A 21,799-nucleotide genomic window follows, 5' to 3' on the forward strand; every position below is an offset into this window, starting at 1 on the left:
GCGTGCGGGGCAGGAGGGGGCGTGCGTGCAGGGAAGGAGGGGGCGTGCGTGCAGGGAAGGAGGGGGCGTGTGTCCCTGCGTGCAGGGAAGGAGGGGGCATGTGTGCGTGCGTGCGGGGAAGGAGGGGGCGTGCGTGCGGGGCAGGAGGGGGCGTGCGTGCGGGGAAGGAGGGGGCGTGTGTGCAGGGAAGGAGAGGGCGTGCGTGCAGGGAAGGAGGGGGCGTGCGTGCAGGGAAGGAGGGGGCGTGCGTGCGGGGAAGGAGGGGGCGTGCGTGCGGGGAAGGAGGGGGCGTGCGTGCGGGGAAGGAGGGGGCGTGCGTGCGGGGAAGGAGGGGGCGTGCGTGCAGGGAAGGAGGGGGCGTGCGTGCGGGGCAGGAGGGGGCGTGCGTGCGGGGAAGGAGGGGGCGTGCGTGCGGGGAAGGAGGGGGCGTGCGTGCGGGGCAGGAGGGGTCGTGCGTGCAGGGAAGGAGGGGGCGTGCGTGCGGGGCAGGAGGGGGCGTGCGTGCGGGGCAGGAGGGGGCGTGCGTGCGGGGCAGGAGGGGGCGTGCGTGGAGGGCAGGAGGGGGCGTGCGTGCGGGGCAGGAGGGGGCGTGCGTGCGGGGCAGGAGGGGGCGTGCATGCAGGGCAGGAGGGGGCGTGCGTGCGGGGCAGGAGGGGGCGTTCGTGCGGGGCAGTAGGGGGCGTGCGTGCGGGGAAGGAGGGGGCGTGTGTCCCTGCGTGCGGGGCAGGAGGGGGCGTGCGTGCGGGGCAGGAGGGGGCGTGCGTGCGGGGCAGGAGGGGGCGTGCGTGCAGGGCAGGAGGGGGCGTGCGTGCAGGGAAGGAGGGGGCGTGTGTCCCTGCGTGCGGGGAAGGAGGGGGCGTGCGTGCGGGGCAGGAGGGGGCGTGCATGCAGGGCAGGAGGGGGCGTGCGTGCAGGGAAGGAGGGGGCGTGCGTGCGGGGCAGGAGGGGGCGTGCGTGCGGGGAAGGAGGGGGCGTGTGTCCCTGCGTGCGGGGCAGGAGGGGGCGTGCGTGCGGGGCAGGAGGGGGCGTGCGTGCGGGGCAGGAGGGGGCGTGCGTCCCTGCGTGCGGGGCAGGAGGGGGCGTGCGTGCGGGGCAGGAGGGGGCGTGCGTGCGGGGCAGGAGGGGGCGTGCGTGCGGGGCAGGAGGGGGCGTGCGTGCGGGGAAGGAGGGGGCGTGTGTCCCTGCGTGCGGGGCAGGAGGGGGCGTGCGTGCGGGGCAGGAGGGGGCGTGCGTGCGGGGCAGGAGGGGGCGTGCGTGCGGGGAAGGAGGGGGCGTGCGTGCGGGGAAGGAGGGGGCGTGTGTCCCTGCGTGCGGGGCAGGAGGGGGCGTGCGTGCGGGGCAGGAGGGGGCGTGCGTGCGGGGAAGGAGGGGGCGTGTGTCCCTGCGTGCGGGGCAGGAGGGGGCGTGCGTGCGGGGAAGGAGGGGGCGTGCGTGCGGGGCAGGAGGGGGCGTGCGTGCGGGGCAGGAGGGGGCGTGTGTGCGGGGCAGGAGGGGGCGTGCGTGCGGGGAAGGAGGGGGCGTGTGTCCCTGCGTGCGGGGAAGGAGGGGGCGTGCGTGCGGGGCAGGAGGGGGCGTGCGTGCAGGGCAGGAGGGGGCGTGCGTGCGGGGCAGGAGGGGGCGTGCGTGCGGGGCAGGAGGGGGCGTGCGTGCGGGGCAGGAGGGGGCGTGCGTGCGGGGCAGGAGGGGGCGTGCGTGCGGGGAAGGAGGGGGCGTGCGTGCAGGGCAGGAGGGGGCGTGCGTGCGGGGCAGGAGGGGGCGTGCGTGCGGGGCAGGAGGGGGCGTGCGTGCGGGGAAGGAGGGGGCGTGCGTGCGGGGCAGGAGGGGGCGTGCGTGCGGGGCAGGAGGGGGCGTGTGTCCCTGCGTGCGGGGAAGGAGGGGGCGTGCGTGCGGGGCAGGAGGGGGCGTGCGTGCGGGGCAGGAGGGGGCGTGCGTGCGGGGAAGGAGGGGGCGTGCGTGCAGGGCAGGAGGGGGCGTGCGTGCGGGGCAGGAGGGGGCGTGCGTGCGGGGCAGGAGGGGGCGTGCGTGCGGGGAAGGAGGGGGCGTGCGTGCGGGGAAGGAGGGGGCGTGCGTGCGGGGCAGGAGGGGGCGTGCGTGCGGGGCAGGAGGGGGCGTGCGTGCGGGGCAGGAGGGGGCGTGCGTGCGGGGAAGGAGGGGGCGTGCGTGCAGGGCAGGAGGGGGCGTGCGTGCGGGGCAGGAGGGGGCGTGCGTGCGGGGCAGGAGGGGGCGTGCGTGCGGGGAAGGAGGGGGCGTGCGTGCGGGGAAGGAGGGGGCGTGCGTGCGGGGCAGGAGGGGGCGTGCGTGCGGGGCAGGAGGGGGCGTGCGTGCAGGGCAGGAGGGGGCGTGCGTGCGGGGAAGGAGGGGGTGTGCGTGCGGGGCAGGAGGGGGCGTGCGTGCGGGGCAGGAGGGGGCGTGCGTGCGGGGAAGGAGGGGGTGTGCGTGCGGGGCAGGAGGGGGCGTGCGTGCGGGGCAGGAGGGGGCGTGTGTCCCTGCGTGCGGGGAAGGAGGGGGCGTGCGTGCGGGGCAGGAGGGGGCGTGTGTCCCTGCGTGCGGGGAAGGAGGGGGCGTGCGTGCGGGGCAGGAGGGGGCGTGCATGCAGGGAAGGAGGGGGCGTGCGTGCGGGGCAGGAGGGGGCGTGCGTGCGGGGCAGGAGGGGGCGTGCATGCAGGGAAGGAGGGGGCGTGCGTGCGGGGAAGGAGGGGGCGTGCGTGCGGGGCAGGAGGGGGCATGCGTGCGGGGAAGGAGGGGGCGTGCGTGCGGGGCAGGAGGGGGCGTGCGTGCGGGGCAGGAGGGGGCGTGCGTCCCTGCGTGCGGGGAAGGAGGGGGCGTGTGCATGCCTGTAGGCTGTCTGTCTGCACCTAACATTCACTGGGGCACCCCAGCTGCGTCTGCACTGCTGGCTGTGGGGCTGGCCCAGACGCTCCCGGGCTTGGGGGGCGCGTTTCTCTCCTCTCCTGCTGCATGCCTTTGGCTTTGTAACCAGGTTTCTTGTCTTCCTTCTCTGTGTTGGTGTGACGCTCCCGCTGACGGACTCTGGGCATGGCAGAAGTCCTCCAGTTCCGCATCCTCCGAGGCCTCGGAAACCTGCCAGTCAGTTAGTGAATGCAGCTCCCCCACCTCGGTTAGTTCTAGCTCTACCGCAGGGGCGTGCTCAGGCGGTGAAAAGGTGAAGCCTTCATCAGCAACGTCCCCCTCTCTGTCCATCTCTCTCGCTTCACTGGGGTTACGTTTCCCATGCAGATACCCCAGGGGCAGCACAGCGCATGGCACCTGGGGGCCTCTTGGGAGACGCACCCCTCCCATCCCATTAATCCCCCCCTCCTCCCCCTCCATCTCCACTCCTGGGCTGCCCTGGCTCTCGACTGGCTTTGTGCTTTGTCACGGGCTCTGAAGCCCTGGTGTGCGTCTGGCTTCCCTTCCCCCTGCCTGCCACGCTGCTCGGCTCCCAGGCTGCGGGGGGACATGGCACAGAAGTGAGTGCAGGGTTTTCTTCACCACCGGTTTCTTGCTGTGTTTCAGCTGAAACCTATGAATGTAGCTCATGTGGCCAGGACTGAAGGAAGCTCCCGAAGAAGCCTGAGCCTGGTGTGTATTTCCCAGCGTGTCTGTGGGCAAGGCCCTGTCAGAGGTCTGGAGATGGGAGACGTTGGGTCACGTCTCTCCTCCCCGCAGGGGGCTAGGGCAGGCCCTCCCCCGCGGCTGCAGTAGACTCTCCGGTGCTTTGCGTAGGGAGGGGTGGCACTTTGCCCCTGGGCTGGAACTGGGCTGTGCTATGCTGCCCGCACTGAGCCCAGCTGGGGTGAGGCTGGCAGGCCAGGTGGTGGAGAAGCGGGACAGGTCCTTGCCGTGCCGGGGCAGCCCAGCACTACGTGACCTGCGGCCTAGAAGCTGGCCGGTGGGTCTAAAGCAAAGCAGGCTGCATGCAGCCATATTTCCAATGCTGCTGGCGCTGGTGAGCCAGTAAGGGATGAGCAGAGCCACGGTAGGTGTTGATTATTGGCTTGACACACCGTGTCTGTCTCTCCCACTTCCTGAGCGACCCCAGCGCTTGCCGAGCAGCCTGGAGCTCCAGGCCGACAAACCCGCTGCTTGGCCCACTGGCCTGGGGGCTTCACCCGCTGTGCTCCTTGGCTGTGACAGCAGAGTTGGCCACCCCACAGCTTCCCGTATGAGAGGAAGCAGGGCTGCATTCGCCTTGGGTTGCCTCCCAGCCCTTACCCTGGGATCTCCAGCCCAGGCCCTGTCATTCGGCTGCTCAGCACCCCTGATGCCTGGGGGTCAGGCCATCCTCTCTGCACGTCTTCTTCCTCCGAGGGAAGCAGAGACGGGGGGGCACCTGGGACTGCCCCGAAATGGGCCCAGCCTTGGCTTGAGTGTGATCCCAAGACGAGCGGAGTTGCGGGAGAGCCAGGCATTTTCCTGACTGCCAGGAGGCTGAATCAAAGGCTCTGTGGCACCAAGGAAGGGGGCACATAGAATGGGGGCTAGCACAAGGGACTGAGCAGACATGTGGGTCAGATGGGACACAGGAAAGGAATAGGGGGTGAAGAATGCGAAAGATGGATAGAAATGTGCCCGGGAGGAAGATAGATGGGGCGGGGGGAAGAAAACCAGGGAGGGGGATGGGTGGGGATTTGCAGGGAGGAGATTGGGTGGGGATAGGTGAGGAGGGAGATGGGCAAGGATGGGTGGGGAAGGAATGGGTGGAGTTGGTATCTTGTCCAGATGATGATGTGATTGTGGCTGGAGGTTATTACTAGGCATTGGGCTGAATGGTCCAGGCTAGATCCCCCTCGGGACTCCCTGTACACACGCATGCCCACATGTGCACACCTACATACATAAACGCGTGCACACACATGGCCTTTGTACTCTACATGTGGCCACGGACAGAGGCTTTGGTTCACAAAGAAGCGAGAGCCTGGCATACCAGCCCATCCATCCAGGGTGGTGGCATGATGGTTCACACAGCCTCTGCCTCTGCTAATTTGCAGCCAGTCATTTCTGTGTTACCACCAGGACCCTTCCCTCCCTCCCACCCCCGCACTCTCCCCTCTATTTCTTTCCATGCTCACTAATCCTTTGCTACGTTCCTGTCCCCCTGAGGCCAAGCCCCCTGTCTTACCAGGCCTGCCTTGCCTTTTGCAGGATTGGTCCAAGGCCAGTCCTTACGACCAGCCGGTGGTCACCACCCTGCAGCGGAGGAAGGACCGTGTGGAGCATCTGCGGGAGGCCGAGATGGGCTCCGCCAGCATGGGGTACCCAGGAATTAACCTGGAGGACGTGCCCAGGCCCAGGATGTCCCCAGCTACCATCGCCGCCAAGGTACAGCTGTTAAGGAGCGAGGGGAGGGCAACGTGGGACCATGGAGACTGTTTGCAGCACTGAGTGCTGGGTTCGAGCTCTGCTCCTGCGCAGTTCACTTCGTGGTTCCCTGGGAGTGCCTGGATGTCCCGATCCTGCCCTCCCGCCCTGGGGCTTGTTTGCTGCCCTCCCCCTCGCTGGGATGGCCGTGTGCTTACAAACCCATCTGTGTGCACAGACCTGCTGGCTGGGAATCGGTCCTGCCCCGTGCTGCTGATGAACCCAGCCCGACTTGCAATATTCATGTCAGTTGCTCCTGACTCCCAGTCATGCCCAGAGACCAGGGTGAGAGGAGCAAACTCCTCTGACTGGAAGCTAAGGCAGATTGTGATGGGTCCCTCTGGTTCTCCAACAGCATGGTGAGGAGGTGTCCCCTGCTGCCAGCGACCTGGCCATGGTGCTCACCCGTGGCCTGAGCCTCGAACACCAGAAGAGCAGCCGGGACTCCCTGCAGTACTCCAGTGGCTACAGCACCCAGACCACTACACCATCCTGCTCAGAAGACACCATCCCGTCTCAAGGTAGCCTCCATGCAGCCGGGCTGGCAAGGGGGCTGGGTTTTCCAGGCCTTGGAGCGACGTGCTCAGCCAGGGCTGATGCCCAGGACTCACTGAGATCCGCTGCTTGCGTGGCAGGTCCTGCTGCAGGGATCTCAGGATGGAGCCACTGGATTCCTTCTGCCGAAGGGATCAAATGGGGCAGGATAAATCAGGAGCTGCTGTGGAGCTGCAGGATGGGGCCGAGCTGGGGGCTGGGAGGGAGCCGGGAGTTCCCATCATGCTGCAGGGAATTCTCTACATCCAGTTTTGCAAACAGTATTTTAGATTCATAGAACTGTGGGGCTGGAAGGGACCTCGAGAGTGCGTCCGTGCATCCCCCCTGCCTCCGTGCAGGGGGGATGCACGGACGCACTCTCGAGGTCCCTTCCAGCCCCACAGTTCTATGAATCTAAAATACTGGGCACACTGAGACCAGCCCGCAAAGGGGTTTGTCTCCTTGCTCTTAAAACCTCCAGAGGTGGGGTTTCCTTGGTGACCTTGGTACTGAATAAATAAAAAACGGTTCCTTGTCACAACCTGGAGGAGACAATGACGTCCGCTTTTTCAACCTCTGTTGCAAAATGTGGTTTTCCATTTGTCCACCAGCGTGTGTTTGCATGATGGTTTGTGGTGCGGTGGGTGGGCTTTGGTCACGTTTGCACCCATGGCTGTGGGGTGGAGTGTGGTGGCTATGTTGTAAGTGGTGTGTGTGTTTTGTATGATTTTTGTGTTTTGTGTTGCGTGTAATGTGATGGTGTGTGATGTTTTGATTGTGTGGTGTGTAGTCTGGTTGTTATGTTTGTGTTGTGTTATAGTATGTTGTGGTCGTGTGATGTGTATTTTGGATCATGCTGATTCTAGGTGCTAGCGTTTTGGCTGTGTGGTGTGGTTGAGTTGCTGGTGGTCGTTGTGTGTGGAATGGTTTTGTTGCTGGTGGTTCTGTGTATGTAATGCGGTTGTGGTTGTCTTGCTGGTTCATGTTTTGTGGTTGTGTTGTGCATGCTGTGGCTGATAGTTGTGTAGCTGGAGGTTGTGGTTTGTGTCATGCTGACATTGGTGATTGTGGTGCATGTATTATGGCTCTGGTTGTGTTGCGGCTGGTGTGGTTGTGGCATGTGTGTGGCATGCTGATACTATGTATTGATTGTGTTGTGTTTCTGGTGGTTGGGGGGGGTCATGCTGATGCTGTGTTGATTGTGTTGCACATGTGGTTGTGTTGTTGCTGGCGGTGTTGTTGTGGTGTGTGGGTGCCATGCTGATGATATGTGGTGTTGATTGTGTTGCATGTGTTGGTTGTCGTGATTGGGCCTGTGTCGCACTGACACTGCATGTTGATGGTGATTGTATTGCCTGTGTTTCGCTGACGCTGCGTGTTTGTGACTGTTGCATTTCGTGGTGTCGCACTGACGCTGCATGTTTTTGGTGATTGCATTGTATGTGTTGTGCTTGTGTGTTGCGCTGACGTTGTGTGTTGGTGATAGCGTTGGTTGTGGTGGTGGTGTTGGCGACTGCGTTGCGCGCGGTGGTTGCGGTGGTGGTGCGGGTGTCGCGCTGACGCTGTGTGGTGGTTGCGGTGGTGGTGCGGGTGTCGCGCTGACGCTGTGTGGTGGTTGCGGTGGTGGTGCGGGTGTCACGCTGACGCTGTGTGGTGTTGGCGACTGCGTTGCGCGCGGTGGTTGCGGTGGTGGTGTGGGTGTCGCGCTGACGCTGTGTGGTGGTTGCGGTGGTGGTGTGGGTGTCGCGCTGACGCTGTGTGTTGGCGATTGCGCTGCACGCGGTGGTTGCGGTGGTGGTGTGGGTGTCGCGCTGACGCTGTGTGCTGTTGGCGACTGCGTTGCGCGCAGTGGTTGCGGTGGTGGTGTGGGTGTCGCGCTGACGCTGTGCGGTGGTTGCGGTGGTGGTGCGGGTGTCGCGCTGACGCTGTGCGGTGGTCGCGGTGGTGGTGCGGGTGTCGCGCTGACGCTGTGCGGTGGTCGCGGTGGTGGGGCGGGTGTCGCGCTGACGCTGTGTGGTGGTCGCGGTGGTGGTGCGGGTGTGGCGCTGACGCTGTGTGGTGGTTGCGGTGGTGGTGTGGGTGTCGCGCTGACGCTGTGTGGTGGTCGCGGTGGTGGTGCGGGTGTCGCGCTGACGCTGTGTGGTGGTTGCGGTGGTGGTGCGGGTGTCACGCTGACGCTGTGTGGTGTTGGCGACTGCGTTGCGCGCGGTGGTTGCGGTGGTGGTGTGGGTGTCGCGCTGACGCTGTGTGGTGGTTGCGGTGGTGGTGTGGGTGTCGCGCTGACGCTGTGTGTTGTTGGCGATTGCGCTGCACGCGGTGGTTGCGGTGGTGGTGTGGGTGTCGCGCTGACGCTGTGTGGTGTTGGCGACTGCGTTGCGCGCAGTGGTTGCGGTGGTGGTGTGGGTGTCGCGCTGACGCTGTGCGGTGGTTGCGGTGGTGGTGCGGGTGTCGCGCTGACGCTGTGCGGTGGTCGCGGTGGTGGTGCGGGTGTCGCGCTGACGCTGTGCGGTGGTCGCGGTGGTGGTGCGGGTGTGGCGCTGACGCTGTGTGGTGGTTGCGGTGGTGGTGTGGGTGTCGCGCTGACGCTGTGTGGTGGTCGCGGTGGTGGTGCGGGTGTGGCGCTGACGCTGTGTGGTGGTTGTGGTGGTGGTGCGGGTGTCGCGCTGACGCTGTGTGGTGGTTGCGGTGGTGGTGCGGGTGTGGCGCTGACGCTGTGTGGTGGTTGTGGTGGTGGTGCGGGTGTCGCGCTGACGCTGTGTGGTGGTTGCGGTGGTGGTGCGGGTGTCGCGCTGACGCTGTGTGGTGGTTGCGGTGGTGGTGCGGGTGTGGCGCTGACGCTGTGTGGTGGTTGCGGTGGTGGTGCGGGTGTCGCGCTGACGCTGTGTGGTGGTTGCGGTGGTGGTGCGGGTGTCGCGCTGACGCTGTGTGGTGGTTGCGGTGGTGGTGCGGGTGTCGTGCTGACGCTGTGTGGTGGTTGCGGTGGTGGTGAGGGTGTCGCGCTGACGCTGTGTGGTGGTTGCGGTGGTGGTGCGGGTGTCGTGCTGACGCTGTGTGGTGGTTGCGGTGGTGGTGAGGGTGTCGCGCTGACGCTGTGTGGTGGTTGCGGTGGTGGTGCGGGTGTCGTGCTGACGCTGTGTGGTGTTGGCGACTGCGTTGCGTGCGGTGGTCGCGGTGGCTGACGCTGCGTGTTGCCCCCCAGGCTCGGATTACGACTGCTACTCAGTGAACGGAGACGTGGAGTGCGACAGCCAGAGCGAGTTTGACAAATCCTCCACCATCCCGCGCAACAGCAACATCGCCCAGAACTACCGCCGCATGATCCAGACCAAGCGCCCCGCCTCCACTGCTGGGCTGCCCACCGGGACCCCCCTGCCGGCTAGTGCCCCCCCTGGCGTGGCCACCATCCGCCGCACGCCCTCCACCAAGCCCTCAGTGCGCCGCACCCTCTCCAACGCCGGGCCCATCCCCATCCGGCCCCCTATCGTCCCGGTGAAGACCCCCACGGTTCCAGACTCCCCTGGCTACACAGGGCCCACCCGGGTGGGCAGTGAAGAGTGTGTATTTTACGCCGACGACGCCTCGCCAAACGCCCTGGACTTTGCCAAAGCCTCGCCCAAGAGGCTCAGCCTCCCCAACACAGCCTGGGGTAGCAACGCCATGGAGATCTCGGTGTACCCGGGCGCAGGGCAGCACCTCTCTGCGGAGGAAGAGGAGGACCAACAGCTGGCCGCCAACCGGCACAGCCTGGTGGAGAAGATTGGCGAGCTGGTGGCCAGTGCCCGTGCCCTGGGTGAGGGCCAATTCCCCTTCCCCACTGCTCTCTCTGTCCCTGGCCCTGGAGTGGAGATGCCCACTCTGCCCCCAGCTGCCTCCAGCGACCCCCCTGCAGAAGACATGCTGGTAGCCATCCGGCGCGGGGTACGCCTGCGCAGGACCATCACCAACGACAGATCCGCCCCACGGATATTGTGATGACACTCCCCCCACCCACCGCATCCCATGGGAAGAGAGCAAACACAGGGTCCGGACTGAGCACAGAAGAGAAATCAATCCAATAAAGAATCACTGAGGCAAAGCCACTTTATGGAGCTAGAGACGAGTTTAGATTTAAATGGAAATTTAAAAGTCTTCGCTAACAAACTTGCAAGGCGCCGCCTAGGAGGCACTGAACTGGTTTTGGAGCCTATTTTATATTTCATTTCTCACGCCCTTCTGCTCCTCCTAGTTCCCCATCCCCTCCCCACACCTTGCTCCTGGCTGTTAAAGACTCCTTGCTGCCAGCAGGAGGCAGCGCTACAAGAGGGGGCCACCCCCACTGTGTGTTGCGGGGGGTGGAGGGGGAGCACAAACCTGGACTCAAATAAGCAGCTACATAATAAGTATAAAGAACACACACAGATAGACAGACACACACACACAACGCCCAGGACTGCTGGCTGCTGTTCTCCCACAAGCCACCTCCTTCCTCTTCCTCTGGATGTCACTGCCTCCCCAATATGCCTTTGCTGGCAGAGCAGCTGCCCCTACACGTGTGCCCCCTGGGAGTGGATTTGGGGGCTAGCACTTCATAGTCTCCGGTTGAAAACTTGGCACTGTACCAAAAGCCAGGCTCTCTTCCCCTCCTGAGTAGCTGAGATGTGGAAGGACTTCCCCGGCTCTGCCCAGACCTCAGGCCAGGGGTCTTGGGTACCTGTGTTTCTCAGGAGGTTAGACTGCTTGTGTGGGTCTCTAGCCATGTAGTGACAAGGCAGGGGTAGGGGTGCCCATCTACAGCTCTGCTAGCAACCAGCAGCATTGGTAGTTTAAAGGAACCGGCCTGCTCAAGAGTTACCTTTTCCCGCATCCAGCTTCACAGCCCGCATTTGCCCTGGGGCTGCTTACCGAAGTCCAGAGTAAAGGGGTTGCCAGACAGCTAGGAATCCAGCAGGCTTCTGCGAGGTGAGCCTCGGAGTGTGCAGGGGGATCTGGGGTTGGGTGTCCTGGGGCTGTTTGTGCAGCACAGTCCCTAGCTGGGTGTTTGCATGAGTGTGTGTCAAGCTGGGGGGTTGCATGTGTGCCTGGCTGTGGATGGATGCAGGGTTTTGCAGCACGGCGAGGGGTGCATCTGCCCACACTTACTCCTGCTCTCCCCTAACAGTCGTAGCCTCCAGATCAGCACGAACACGGAACGCTGACCTGGAACGGGACGGCCAGCACCGGGCCCCGGTGGATTTGTCATGGTGAAGTGCCCTTGAGCTGGGAGGCCCATCCCTGGCATTAAGCTACACAGGGCTGTGCCACGGGGACTCAGTGCCCTGTGCCTTCCCTTTCCCAGTAAGATGCCATCCCATGAGGAATGGGAATCTCAGGTCTTGCTCAGTGGCCATTTTCCCCCTGCCCCTCCAGACTCACAGCCAGTCTCACCTACTCCACACCCGGTCCCATTGAAAAGCATGGGGACTCCCCACACAGAAAGGTGTTACTCAGTGGGAGTAAAGGTGGCAGAGTCAGACCTGCCTCTTTTACAAAACATCCGTTAGCCTCAGTGGCCGCGGCCTGCGAAAGGACCGACTGGATACACGGTGGGCAGAGCTGGCAGGCCAGAGCCCATAAGCCCTGCTGGAGTTCTCTCAGTGAGGACATGGTTCTCATTGGGGCACAGGGGGACCCTAGATCACAGCTCCTTGTCACTGAGCTCTGATGGTAAATTTAACGCTGCTTAGCCCAAGGCCTCCGGGGGCTAATGATCATGAGCATCCCAATAATCATGGCCTCGTGGCATCTCCCAGCACCAGGTTACTGGGCACCTGCTTTCCCACGACTGCCAACCTGATGAGGTGCTGCGTCCTTCCTCAGAAGTCCATGGTGAAACCATAGACTGGGGCACAATCACTGTCCCCGTATTAACTGGATTTCGAGTTAGAGGCAGTAGAGCCACCAAAGGGTTAATTTTGGAGGCGGGAAGGTGGGGACAGATTTAGGGATGACCGTCTGTGTTCTGTTCATAACCTGGTCTGATGGACACACCTCCCTCATTGCTTATAAGCTGGGCTTTGCCATGGTGGTTGGATAAATACAGTGAGAGAACAGGAACGGGGAGCTGCTGCAGGCCAGTGTACTCCCGTAAAGACCTTGCAGCAGCTGTGCCAGAGGAAGGGCTCGCTGATTCAGCATGATCTGGATCGCTTGGTAAACTGGGTGCAAGCAAACAATACTCATTTTAATAAGGGTAAATGTCCAAGTACACATCTGGTAGCAAAGAACATAGGCCATGCTTGCAGCCTGGGGGACTCTCTCCTGGCACGCAGGGACTGAAAGAGATTTGGAGGTGTGGGTGGATAATCAGTGAACGTGAGTTCCCAGTGCAACTCTGTGGCCAAAAGAGCTAATGCTATCCTGGGGTGCATCAATGGGAATGATGAGTAGAAGCAGAGAGGTTCTTTTGTCTCTGTATTTGGCACTGGTGCGACCACTGCTGGAATCCTGTGTCCAAGTCTGGTGCTCACCATTCCAGAAGGATATGGGTAAATTGGAGAAGGGTCAGAGAAGAGCCACGAGACTGATTAAAGGCTTAGAAACCCTGCCTTGGAGTGACAGACTCAAGGAGCTCAGTCTATTTAGCTAACAAAGAAAAGGTTAAGGGGTGACTTGTAGATTCTTATAGATTGTGATCGTGGGGAGCAACCATTGAATAATGGGTGCTTCCGTCTAGCCGATGAAGGTCTAACACAAGCCAGTGGCTGACAGTTGAAGCTAGACCCATTCAGACTGGAAAGGAGGTGTACATGTTTCATGGGTAGAGTAATTAGCCATTGGAGTGATTTAGCAAGGGTCGAGGTGGATTCTCCATCAGTGACAATGTTAAAATCAGGACTGGCTGTTTCTTAAAAAGCTCTGCTCTAGGGATTACTGTGGGGAAGTCCTATGGCTGGTACCATGCTGGGGGGGTCAGACCAGGTGATCCCAGTGGGCCCTTCTGGTCTTGGAATCTGCATCTATGCCTGGCCTCCTCCATGCCATGCATGTTGAGCTGGTAGAGTGTGAGGGTGCTCAAGCTGTCTGCCTCTTGCCCTTCCCTGCTTCCACCCCCCACCCCAAACCTACAACATCTGTACTGGCTGACAGAAGGTGACGTTGGGAAGGAGGAGGGATTTGTGATGAGTGAGTGCGTGACTGGAGGGGAGGAAGCTAGGGGCAGGGTGTCCTGGCTGAACGGCAGTGGCTATGTGGTCTTTAGGGTTTGGCTTTGGAAAGGGGAGAGCTGGTCTTTCCCTGCATCTGATTGGATAGGAATGAATAGTACTCAACCAGCTTGCTAGAGAAGTGATGAGTTATGATTGGTTGAGAGCTGATCTAATCCACCCCCCTCCCTTCCTCACCCCTTTACCTTAAGAAGCCAGAAGCACTGGCCTTACACCCAGGATCCCTCCGAAGGACCAATAGCTCAGAGGTGCCATCGTCACCAGGTGGCCGACAGCAGTGCGGTGGGGACAGAGAACCACCATTTGGTTATTACAGGAGAAGGGAGCCACACGAGGGCTACCCTTGGCCTGCTGTATTTTGCACTGAACAGTAGCTGAGCAGAAGGGATCCTGCAGCGATGGGAGCCATGTCAAAGACCCTGGATAAGCAGACTGAGCTACTATGGATAGCATGGCCCAGTGATTGGGGATCTCCATTGATTTTGGTGAGTTGCACTGGAGATGAGCAGGGCCCGTTGATTTTGGTGGAGTCACACTGTAGTTGACTCCCATGGTTTTGATCTTACTGTTCATCTCTCCTGTAGCCTGCCAGGCTTTCAACAGCATGCTGGGGGTTGGCTCTCCTGTTCCTTGAGAAACATTTCAGCCAAGCAGAGCAGCCCTGTGCCTCTCTGAAGTAGATGTGTGATGGGCGGGGCTGGAGAGGGGGGATTGCATTAAGAATAAAGGCCAAGCTAGTAGCATGTACAATCCACCTCTGATGTGAAAAGCAAAGGTCTCTGAACTGCAGCCAAGGAGCCGCGTCCCTGGGCTCCGAAGGTCTTAGTCTTTTTGAAAATGGTTATTTTAAGGATCTGTAAAAGGCCTTTAAGAAAGCACAACCTCTTCTTCCTCCCTCCCTGGCCTTTTCTTTCGCCTTCTCTCTCCCGCTCCTCATGCAAAGCACAGCAGATCACCACGATGTACATAGCTCCAAAGGGGAGTTCCCAGCCCGCCCCACCAGCCCAGGGGTGTGTGGGTCTGTGTGTGTATGTGTGTGTCGCATCTCAACCCTGTTACTCTTACACTGTGTAATAAAGATTAGTTATAACCTCTCTCCGTCCCGTCTCTCCTGCCCCTCTTATTGTGACCAGAGCTGATGATGACGCGTGACAACTGTTTGTTTTTTGGTTTTATTTTTCATTTTGTACAGAGAAAAAAATTTCCTTTTAAAAAAATGTCTTTCGACTGAAGTAACTTTTCTGGTGCTGTTGTTAACTTGTTCCTTTTTTTAATTTATTTTCCCCCCCCCCACCCCTGCTACCCTTTCCTCACCCTCTCTTTTTCTTTTGTTTTTTGGATAATTATCCTGTTCCCCACCCCATCCTTGATTTAAATAGTCACTGCTACAAGTAACGAATGCACTGTGAAGATTCCAGTATTAATAAAAGTTGTACTGTAATTAATACTTGGGACTCATGTTTGTTCTTGTGTCTCACCTGTTCTTTCACCTGTCCCACTTCCTTGCTCCACAACTCCTGACTGAGCTCGTAGAAGGAAGGTAATATGGATGGGGGATGAAGTGGACGAGGCTTTCTTCCGGCAACTCACGGAAGTTACTAGATCGCAGGCCCTGGTTCTCATGGGAGACTTCAATCACCCTGATATCTGCTGGGAGAGCAATACAGCGGTGCACAGACAATCCAGGAAGTTTTTGGAAAGTGAAGGGGACAATTTCCTGGTGCAAGTGCTCTTCTTGACCTGCTGCTCACAAACCGGGAAGAATTAATAGGGGAAGCTAAAGTGGATGGGAACCTGGGAGGCAGTGACCATGAGATGGGTGAGTTCAGGATCCTGACACAGGGAAGAAAGGAGAGCAGCAGAATACGGACTCTGGACTTCAGAAAAGAAGACTTTGACTCCCTCAGGGAACTGATGGGCAGGATCCCCTGGGAGAATAACATGAGGGGGAAAAGGAGTCCAGGAGAGCTGGCTGTATTTCAAGGAATCCCTGTTGAGGTTACAGGGACAAACCATCCCGATGTGTAGCAAGAATAGTAAATACGGCAGGCGACCAGCTTGGCTTGACAGTGAAATCCTTGCTGATCTTCAACACAAAAAAGAAGCTTACAAGAAGTGGAAGATTGGACAAATGACCAGGGAAGAGTATAAAAATATTGCTCGGGGATGCAGGAGTGAAATAAGGATGGCCAAATAACACCTGGAGTTGCAGCTAGCAAGAGATGTTAAGAGTAACAAGAAGGGTTTCTTCAGGTATGTTAGCAACGAGAACAAAGTCAAGGAAAATGTGGGGCCCTTACTGAATGAGGGAGGCAACCTAGTGACAGAGAACGTGGAAAAAGCTAATGTACTCAATGCTTTTTTTGCCTCTGTCTTCACGAACAAGGTCAGCTCCCAGACTACTGCACTGGGCAGCACAGCATGGGGAGGAGGTGACCAGCCCTCTGTGGAGAAAGAAGTGGTTCGGGACTATTTAGAAAAGCTGGACGAGCACAAGTCCATGGGGCCGGATGTGCTGCATCCGAGGGTGCTAAAGGAGTTGGCGGATGTGATTGCAGAGCCATAGGCCATTATTTTTGAAAACTCATGGCGGTCAGGGGAAGTCCCGGACGACTGGAAAAAGGCTAATGTAGTGCCCATGTTTAAAAAAGGGAAGAAGGAGGATCCTGGGGACTACAGGCCGGTCAGCCTCACCTCAGTCCCTGGAAAAATCATGGAGCAGGTCCTCAAGGAATCAATTCTGAAGCACTTTGAGGAGAGGAAAGTGATCACTTAGAGGATCAGGAACAGTCAGCATGGATTCACCAAGGGCAAGTCATGCCTGACTAATCTAATTGCCTTCTATGACGAGATAACTGGCTCTGTGGATGAGGGGAAAGCGGTGGACATGTTGTTCCTTGACTTTAGCAAAGCTTTTGACACCGTCTCCCACAGTATTCTTGCCAGCAAGTTAAAGAAGTATGGGCTGGATGAATGCACTATAAGGTGGCTAGAAAGCTGGCTAGATCATCAGGCTCAACAGGTAGTGATCAATGGCTCCATGTCTAGTTGGCAGCCGACATCAAGCAGAATGCCCCAAGGGTCGGTCCTGAGGCCGGTTTTGTCCAATATTTTCATTAATGATCTGGAGGATGGTGTGGATTGTACCCTCAGCAAGTTTGCAGATGACACTAAACTGGGAGGAGAGGTAGATACACCGGACGGTAGGGATAGGATACAGAGGGACCTAGACAAATTAGAGGACTGTGCCAAAAGAAATCTGATGAGGTTCAACAAGGACAAGTGCAGGGTCCTGCACTTAGGACGGAAGAACCCCATGCACCGCTACAGACTAGGGACCGAATGGCTCGGCAGCAGTTCTGCAGAAAAGGACCTAGGGGTTACAGTGGACGAGAAGCTGGATATGAGTCAACAGTGTGCCCTTGTTGCCAAGAAGGCCAATGGCATTTTGGGATGTATATGTAGGGGCATTGCCAGCAGATCGAGGGACGTGATCGTTTCCCTCTATTCGACATTGGTGAGGCCTCATCTGGAGTACTGTGTCCAGTTTTGGGCCCCACACTACAAGAAGGATGTGGAAAAATTGGAAAGAGTCCAGCAAAGGGCAACAGAAATGATTAGGGGGCTGGAGCACATGATTTACGAGAAGAGGCTGAGGGAACTGGGATTATTTAGTCCGCAGAAGAGAAGAGTGAGGGGGGATTTGATAGCTGCTTTCAACTACCTGAAGAGGGGGTTCCAAAGAGGATGGATCTAGACTGTTCTCAGTGGTAGCTGATGATAGAACAAGGAGTAATGATCTCAAGTTTCAGTGGGGGAGATTTAGGTTGGCTATTAGGAAAAACTTTGTTCACTAGGAGGATGGTGAAACACTGGAATGCGTTACCTAGGGAGGTGGTGGAATCTCCTTCCTTAGATATTTTTAAGGTCAGGCTTGACAAAGCCCTGGCTGGGATGATTTAGTTGGGGATTGGTCCTGTTTTGAGCAGGGGGTTGGACTAGATGACCTTCTGAGGTCCCTTCCAACACTGATATTCTATGATTCCACGGAGAGGTGGCTGATTCTTGTTAGCGAACAGGAGACAATGTGTCACTTGATCTGGACATGCTTCATTGGGGTGACTGTTCTTTTCGAAGGCTTTACAGCAAATTGGTTCTGGCCTATGATAGTGCCTGAACCTTAGTTGGGATGGTATTACCAAACAAAGCTCTCATTTTGCTAGTGCTGAGTGGTTAAGTCAGGGGTTAAGAAATTCTAAAATTTAATTATGGTCTATTCATGCAAGAGTTGCCTTTCAAACATTAAAAGATGTTAAATGACGTAATTAGCATTATTTTTAGTTTTAACTGCTGCGGTATTCTATTTTAAAACTTTTGAGGCCTTTTTTTTTTTATTGGCTTCTTCTCTGAACTTGAGACACCAAAAATATTGTGGGACATAAAGTGGTTTGGATGTGTAACTAGTGGCAGACTTGCTCCTATGCATAGGATATTGGGAGCTGCCCCTCTCCTATCTGTATTGGCATGATCATTAAGACATAGTCCACACAATCCATAACGACTTATTCCTGGGCCTACCCCTCTTCTAGTTCCATTATAGCACACCTTTCTTCTCCTCGTTTCTCACCCAGGGCCACTGGGCTCTTTGGGTCTCGCCTTCTCCTCGGCCTCACTTTTTAATGTGATAATCTCAATGCCCAGAGGTGCTCAGCATCAAAACGGGGATGAAATGCACCATGCTCATGCCATGGATATGGTCGAAACAGAGACAAGCAAGCCTATTTTGTAGAGTGGAGGATGACTGGCTAATCCCCATTGTCCCTAGCTGGGGTGGATGTTGCAGGCTGGGGCTAACACGCTGACCAGGTGGTGGGGGTGGGGGTCCCAGCACTGGGATAATAGGGTGATGCTGCGGATCAGGCTGGAGGAGAAGGGGTTGGCAGGCCTGTGGTGCACACTGGAGAACAGCAGCTCTGGCAGATGGGCAATGCTGACAGAACTGGGGATGAGGCAGGTCAGCAGTGAGGTGCATGGGGAAAGCTGAGACCAGCACGGACCTGCCCCCCACAGCCACCTCTCAGAAGAGAAGTGCAGTTCCCAGAGGGAGTGCAAAGAACCCAGTCTGCTTGCCCCGTAGAGCCCCCCGGCCCCGCGCTCCCGCAGAGCCGGTCTCTGCACAGAGCCAGCAGCAGCTTGCCAGCATTGGCCTGGAAGGGGACAATGGACATGCAGCCTGTCGCAGCTTGTGATGGTTTCAGCTCAACAGCTCTGTGACTTTCAGGTCTGAAATGGGAGACTCTGGTCTCTTCCAGGGAAAATCCCCCTTCACATCTCCAGCCACACGGGCCAGGGCCTTGCGATGATTCCTCATGGGGCAGCGGCAGTAGCAACTTTGACAGCGTCCTCACCAGGGGAGCAGGCCCCCCCCCCCGGGGAGAACTTGGACCCCACTTCCTTAGGGAGGCCTCCAGGCTGTTGAATCACCAAACACAATGGACCAAACAGCCCAGACCCAGGTGCTCAGTGAAAGCCGGGGCGGGGGGTGCAAACAGCTGAGTGCCCCCTTCTTCGAGGAGGTTGGTATCTGTCTCTTGCTCCAGTCTGGCTAAGCCAGGACTAGGGCAGAAGCGGCACGCTCCCCACACTTGCCCTGAAGGGGTAAATGTAGATTGAGAAAGGGGCTAATTAACCCAGCAGGGCACAGCTGGGGAAGCAGGTGGCTCAGCAATCCCCTGAGGGAGGGAGGGAGCCTGTCAGGAGGAGGCAGGAGCCTGGCAGCTGAGGAGGTTGCTGGGGAAGGGTTTGGAGGCTGCAGAGGCAGCCTGGAAAGAGGGCGTTAGGAGACTGGCAAGCTCAGAGTGCCAGGCATTAATGAAAGGGCTCAGGGAAAGGCAGTGAGGGCCCAGAGGAAACAGACCTTGGCTGCTGCCTGAAGGGTCCCTGAGTCAGAGCCCAGAGCAGAGGGTGGGCCCGGGTTCCCTGCCCGTTGCTGAGGGGGTGGCACCTGGGGCAGTGAATGGGAGGCCTGCCGAGGGCTGCAGAAACAAGCCTTTCGTGGCACAGAAGGGGAAAGCATGGAGCGTGACCCAGCCAGGGAGCTGAGTCCTGGCAGGGAGCTGTAGACCCAGAGAAATGGCTGGAGAGCCAGCCTGCAACCACAGGAAGTGGCATGGACCTTGCGAAGCGAATCCCCAGAGCTGCCAGGAGGAGACGCCAGCCTAGAGGTGAGTTGAGCTCCCTGTTTCAAGCCCCAATGGGCGCCTACATCTGCAGGCAGGCCTCTGAACTCCCCCAGTCATGCCTGGGATTCCATGGACCACAACAAACGTCCTGTCAGATTGCTGCCCTGTGCTCAGGCAGGCTGGACAGTTCATTGGTGTCTTACAGAGACGCAGCCAGGTCACTGGCCATGCCCGTCGCTGCTCCGGGAAAAGGCCAGAACCCCTTTGGGGATGGGAGGGTACAAAGACAGCCACTCAGCCCTCCAATATCAAACCAGGCTGGGCAGAGCCGGCGTTCGTGAGCAGCCCCACAGAAACAATGCAGGCTGTGTCGCCCCACACTTACAAATGAGCCGAACATAGACTCATAGAATATCAGGGTTGGAAGGGACCTCTGGAGGTCATTTAGTCCAACCCCCTGCTCAAAGCAGGACCAACACCAACTAAATCATCCCAGCCAGGGCTTTGTCAAGCCTGACCTTAAAAACCTCAAAGGAAAGAGATTCCACCACCTCCCTAGGTAACCCGTTCCAGTGCTTCACCACCCTCCTAGAGAAAAAGGTTTTCCTAATATCCAACCTAAACCTCCTCCACTGCAACTTGAGACCATTACTCCTTGTTCTGTCATTTGCTACCACTGAGAACAGTCTAGATCCATCCTCTTTGGAACCGCCTTTCAGGTAGTTGAAAGCAGCTATCAAATCCCCCCTCACTCTTCTCTTCTGCGGACTAAATAATCCCAGTTTCCTCAGCCTCAACTTGTAAATCATGTGCTCCAACCCCCTAATCATTTCTGTTGCCCTTTGCTGGACTCTTTCCAATTTTTCCACATCCTTCTTGTAGTGTGGGGCCCAAAACTGGACACAGTACTCCAGATGAGGCCTCACAAATGCCAAATAGAGGGGAATGATCAGGTCCCTCGATCTGCTGGCAATATGCCTACTTATACAGACCAAAATGCCGTTAGCCTTCTTGGCAACAAGGGCACACTGTTGACTCATATCCAGCTTCTCGTCCACTGTAACCCCTAGGTCCTTTTCTGCAGAACTGCTGCCGAGCCATTCGGTCCCTAGTCTGTAGCGGTGCCTGGGGTTCTTTCGTCCTAAGTGCAGGACTCTGCACTTGTCCTTGTTGAACCTCATCAGATTTCTTTTGGCTTAGTCCTCTAATTTGTCTAGGTCCCTCTGTATCCTATCCCTACCGTCCAGTGTATCTACCTCTCCTCCCAGTTTAGTGTCATCTGCAAACTTGCTGAGGGTGCAATCCGCACCATCCTCCAGATCATTAATGAAAATATTGGACAAAACCGGCCTCAGGACCGACCCTTGGGGCATTCTGCTTGATGTCGGCTGCCAACTAGACATGGACCCATTGATCACTACCTGTTGAGCCCGATGATCTAGCCAGCTTTCTAGCCACCTTATAGTCCATTCATCCAGCCCATACTTCTTTAACTTGCTGGCAAGAATACTGTGGGAGACCGTATCAAAAGCTTTGCTAAAGTCGAGGAATAACATGTCCACTGCTTTCCCCTCATCCACAGAGCCAGTTATCTCGTCATAGAAGGCAATTAGATTAGTCAGACATGACTTGCCCTTTGTGAATCCATGCTGACTGTTCCTGATCACTTTCCTCTCCTCGAAGTGCTTCAGAATTGATTCCTTGAGGACTTGCTCCATGATTTTTCCAGGGACTGAGGTGAGGCTCACCGGTTTGTAGTTCCCCGGATCCTCCTTCTTCCCTTTTTTAAACATGGGCACTACATTAGCCTTTTTCCAGTCATCCAGGACCTCCCCTGATCGCCATGAGTTTTCAAAAATAATGGCCTATGGCTCTGCAATCACATCCGTCAACTCCTTTAGCACCCTCGGATGCAGCACATCCGGCCCCATGGACTTGTGCTCGTCCAGCTTTTCTAAATAGTCCCGAACCACTTCTTTCTCCACAGAGGGCTGGTCACCTCCTCCCCATGCTGTGCTGCCCAGTGCAGCAGTCTGGGAGCTGACCTTGTTCGTGAAGACAGAGGCAAAAAAAGCATTGAGTACATTAGCTTTTTCCACGTCCTCTGTCACTAGGTTGCCTCCCTCATTCAGTAAGGGGCCCACACTTCCTTGACTACTTTCTTGTCGCTAACATACCTGAAGAAACCCTTCTTGTTACTCTTAACATCCCTTGCTAGCTGCAACTCCAAATGTGATTTGGCCTTTCTGATTTCATTCCTGCCTGCCTGAGCAATATTTTTGTACCCCTCCCTAGTCATTTGTCCAATCTTCCAGTTCTTGTAAGCTTCTTTTTTGTGTTGAAGATCAGCAAGGATTTCACTGTTAAGCCAAGCTCGTCGCCTGCCATATTTACTATCCTTTCAACACATCGGTTTGTTCCTGCAACCTCAATAAGGATTCTTTAAAATACAACCAGTTCTCCTGGGCTCCTTTCCCCCTCATGTTATTCTCCCAGGGGATCCTGCCCATCAGTTCCCTGAGGGAGTCAAAGTCTGCTTTT

General features: G+C 57.9%; 1 protein-coding gene across 9 annotated transcripts in view; it reads left to right on the forward strand.

Annotated features, from left to right (window-relative positions):
* The window catches only part of MTSS2 (MTSS I-BAR domain containing 2), an 84,397-nt gene extending 73,953 nt beyond the window's left edge, over nucleotides 1–10,444 (forward strand). For 3 of the 9 annotated variants that reach the window (XM_077830801.1, XM_077830802.1, XM_077830807.1), the window contains exons 11-15: nucleotides 3,044–3,118; nucleotides 3,517–3,582; nucleotides 5,146–5,322; nucleotides 5,717–5,882; nucleotides 9,095–10,444. In XM_077830801.1, coding sequence (XP_077686927.1) covers nucleotides 3,044–3,118; nucleotides 3,517–3,582; nucleotides 5,146–5,322; nucleotides 5,717–5,882; nucleotides 9,095–9,867 — 1,257 coding nt within the window. In that variant the 3' untranslated portion in view covers nucleotides 9,868–10,444. Of the gene's footprint in view, nucleotides 1–3,043; nucleotides 3,164–3,516; nucleotides 3,583–5,145; nucleotides 5,323–5,716; nucleotides 5,883–9,094 lie in introns of all 9 variants that reach the window. The other 6 variants (XM_077830805.1, XM_077830809.1, XM_077830806.1 and 3 more) reach the window with 4 other exon arrangements.
* Nucleotides 10,445–21,799: the final 11,355 nt, after the last annotated feature.

The sequence above is a fragment of the Eretmochelys imbricata genome, chromosome 12, assembly GCF_965152235.1.
Source record: "Eretmochelys imbricata isolate rEreImb1 chromosome 12, rEreImb1.hap1, whole genome shotgun sequence".
Taxonomy (NCBI): Eukaryota; Metazoa; Chordata; order Testudines; family Cheloniidae; genus Eretmochelys; species Eretmochelys imbricata.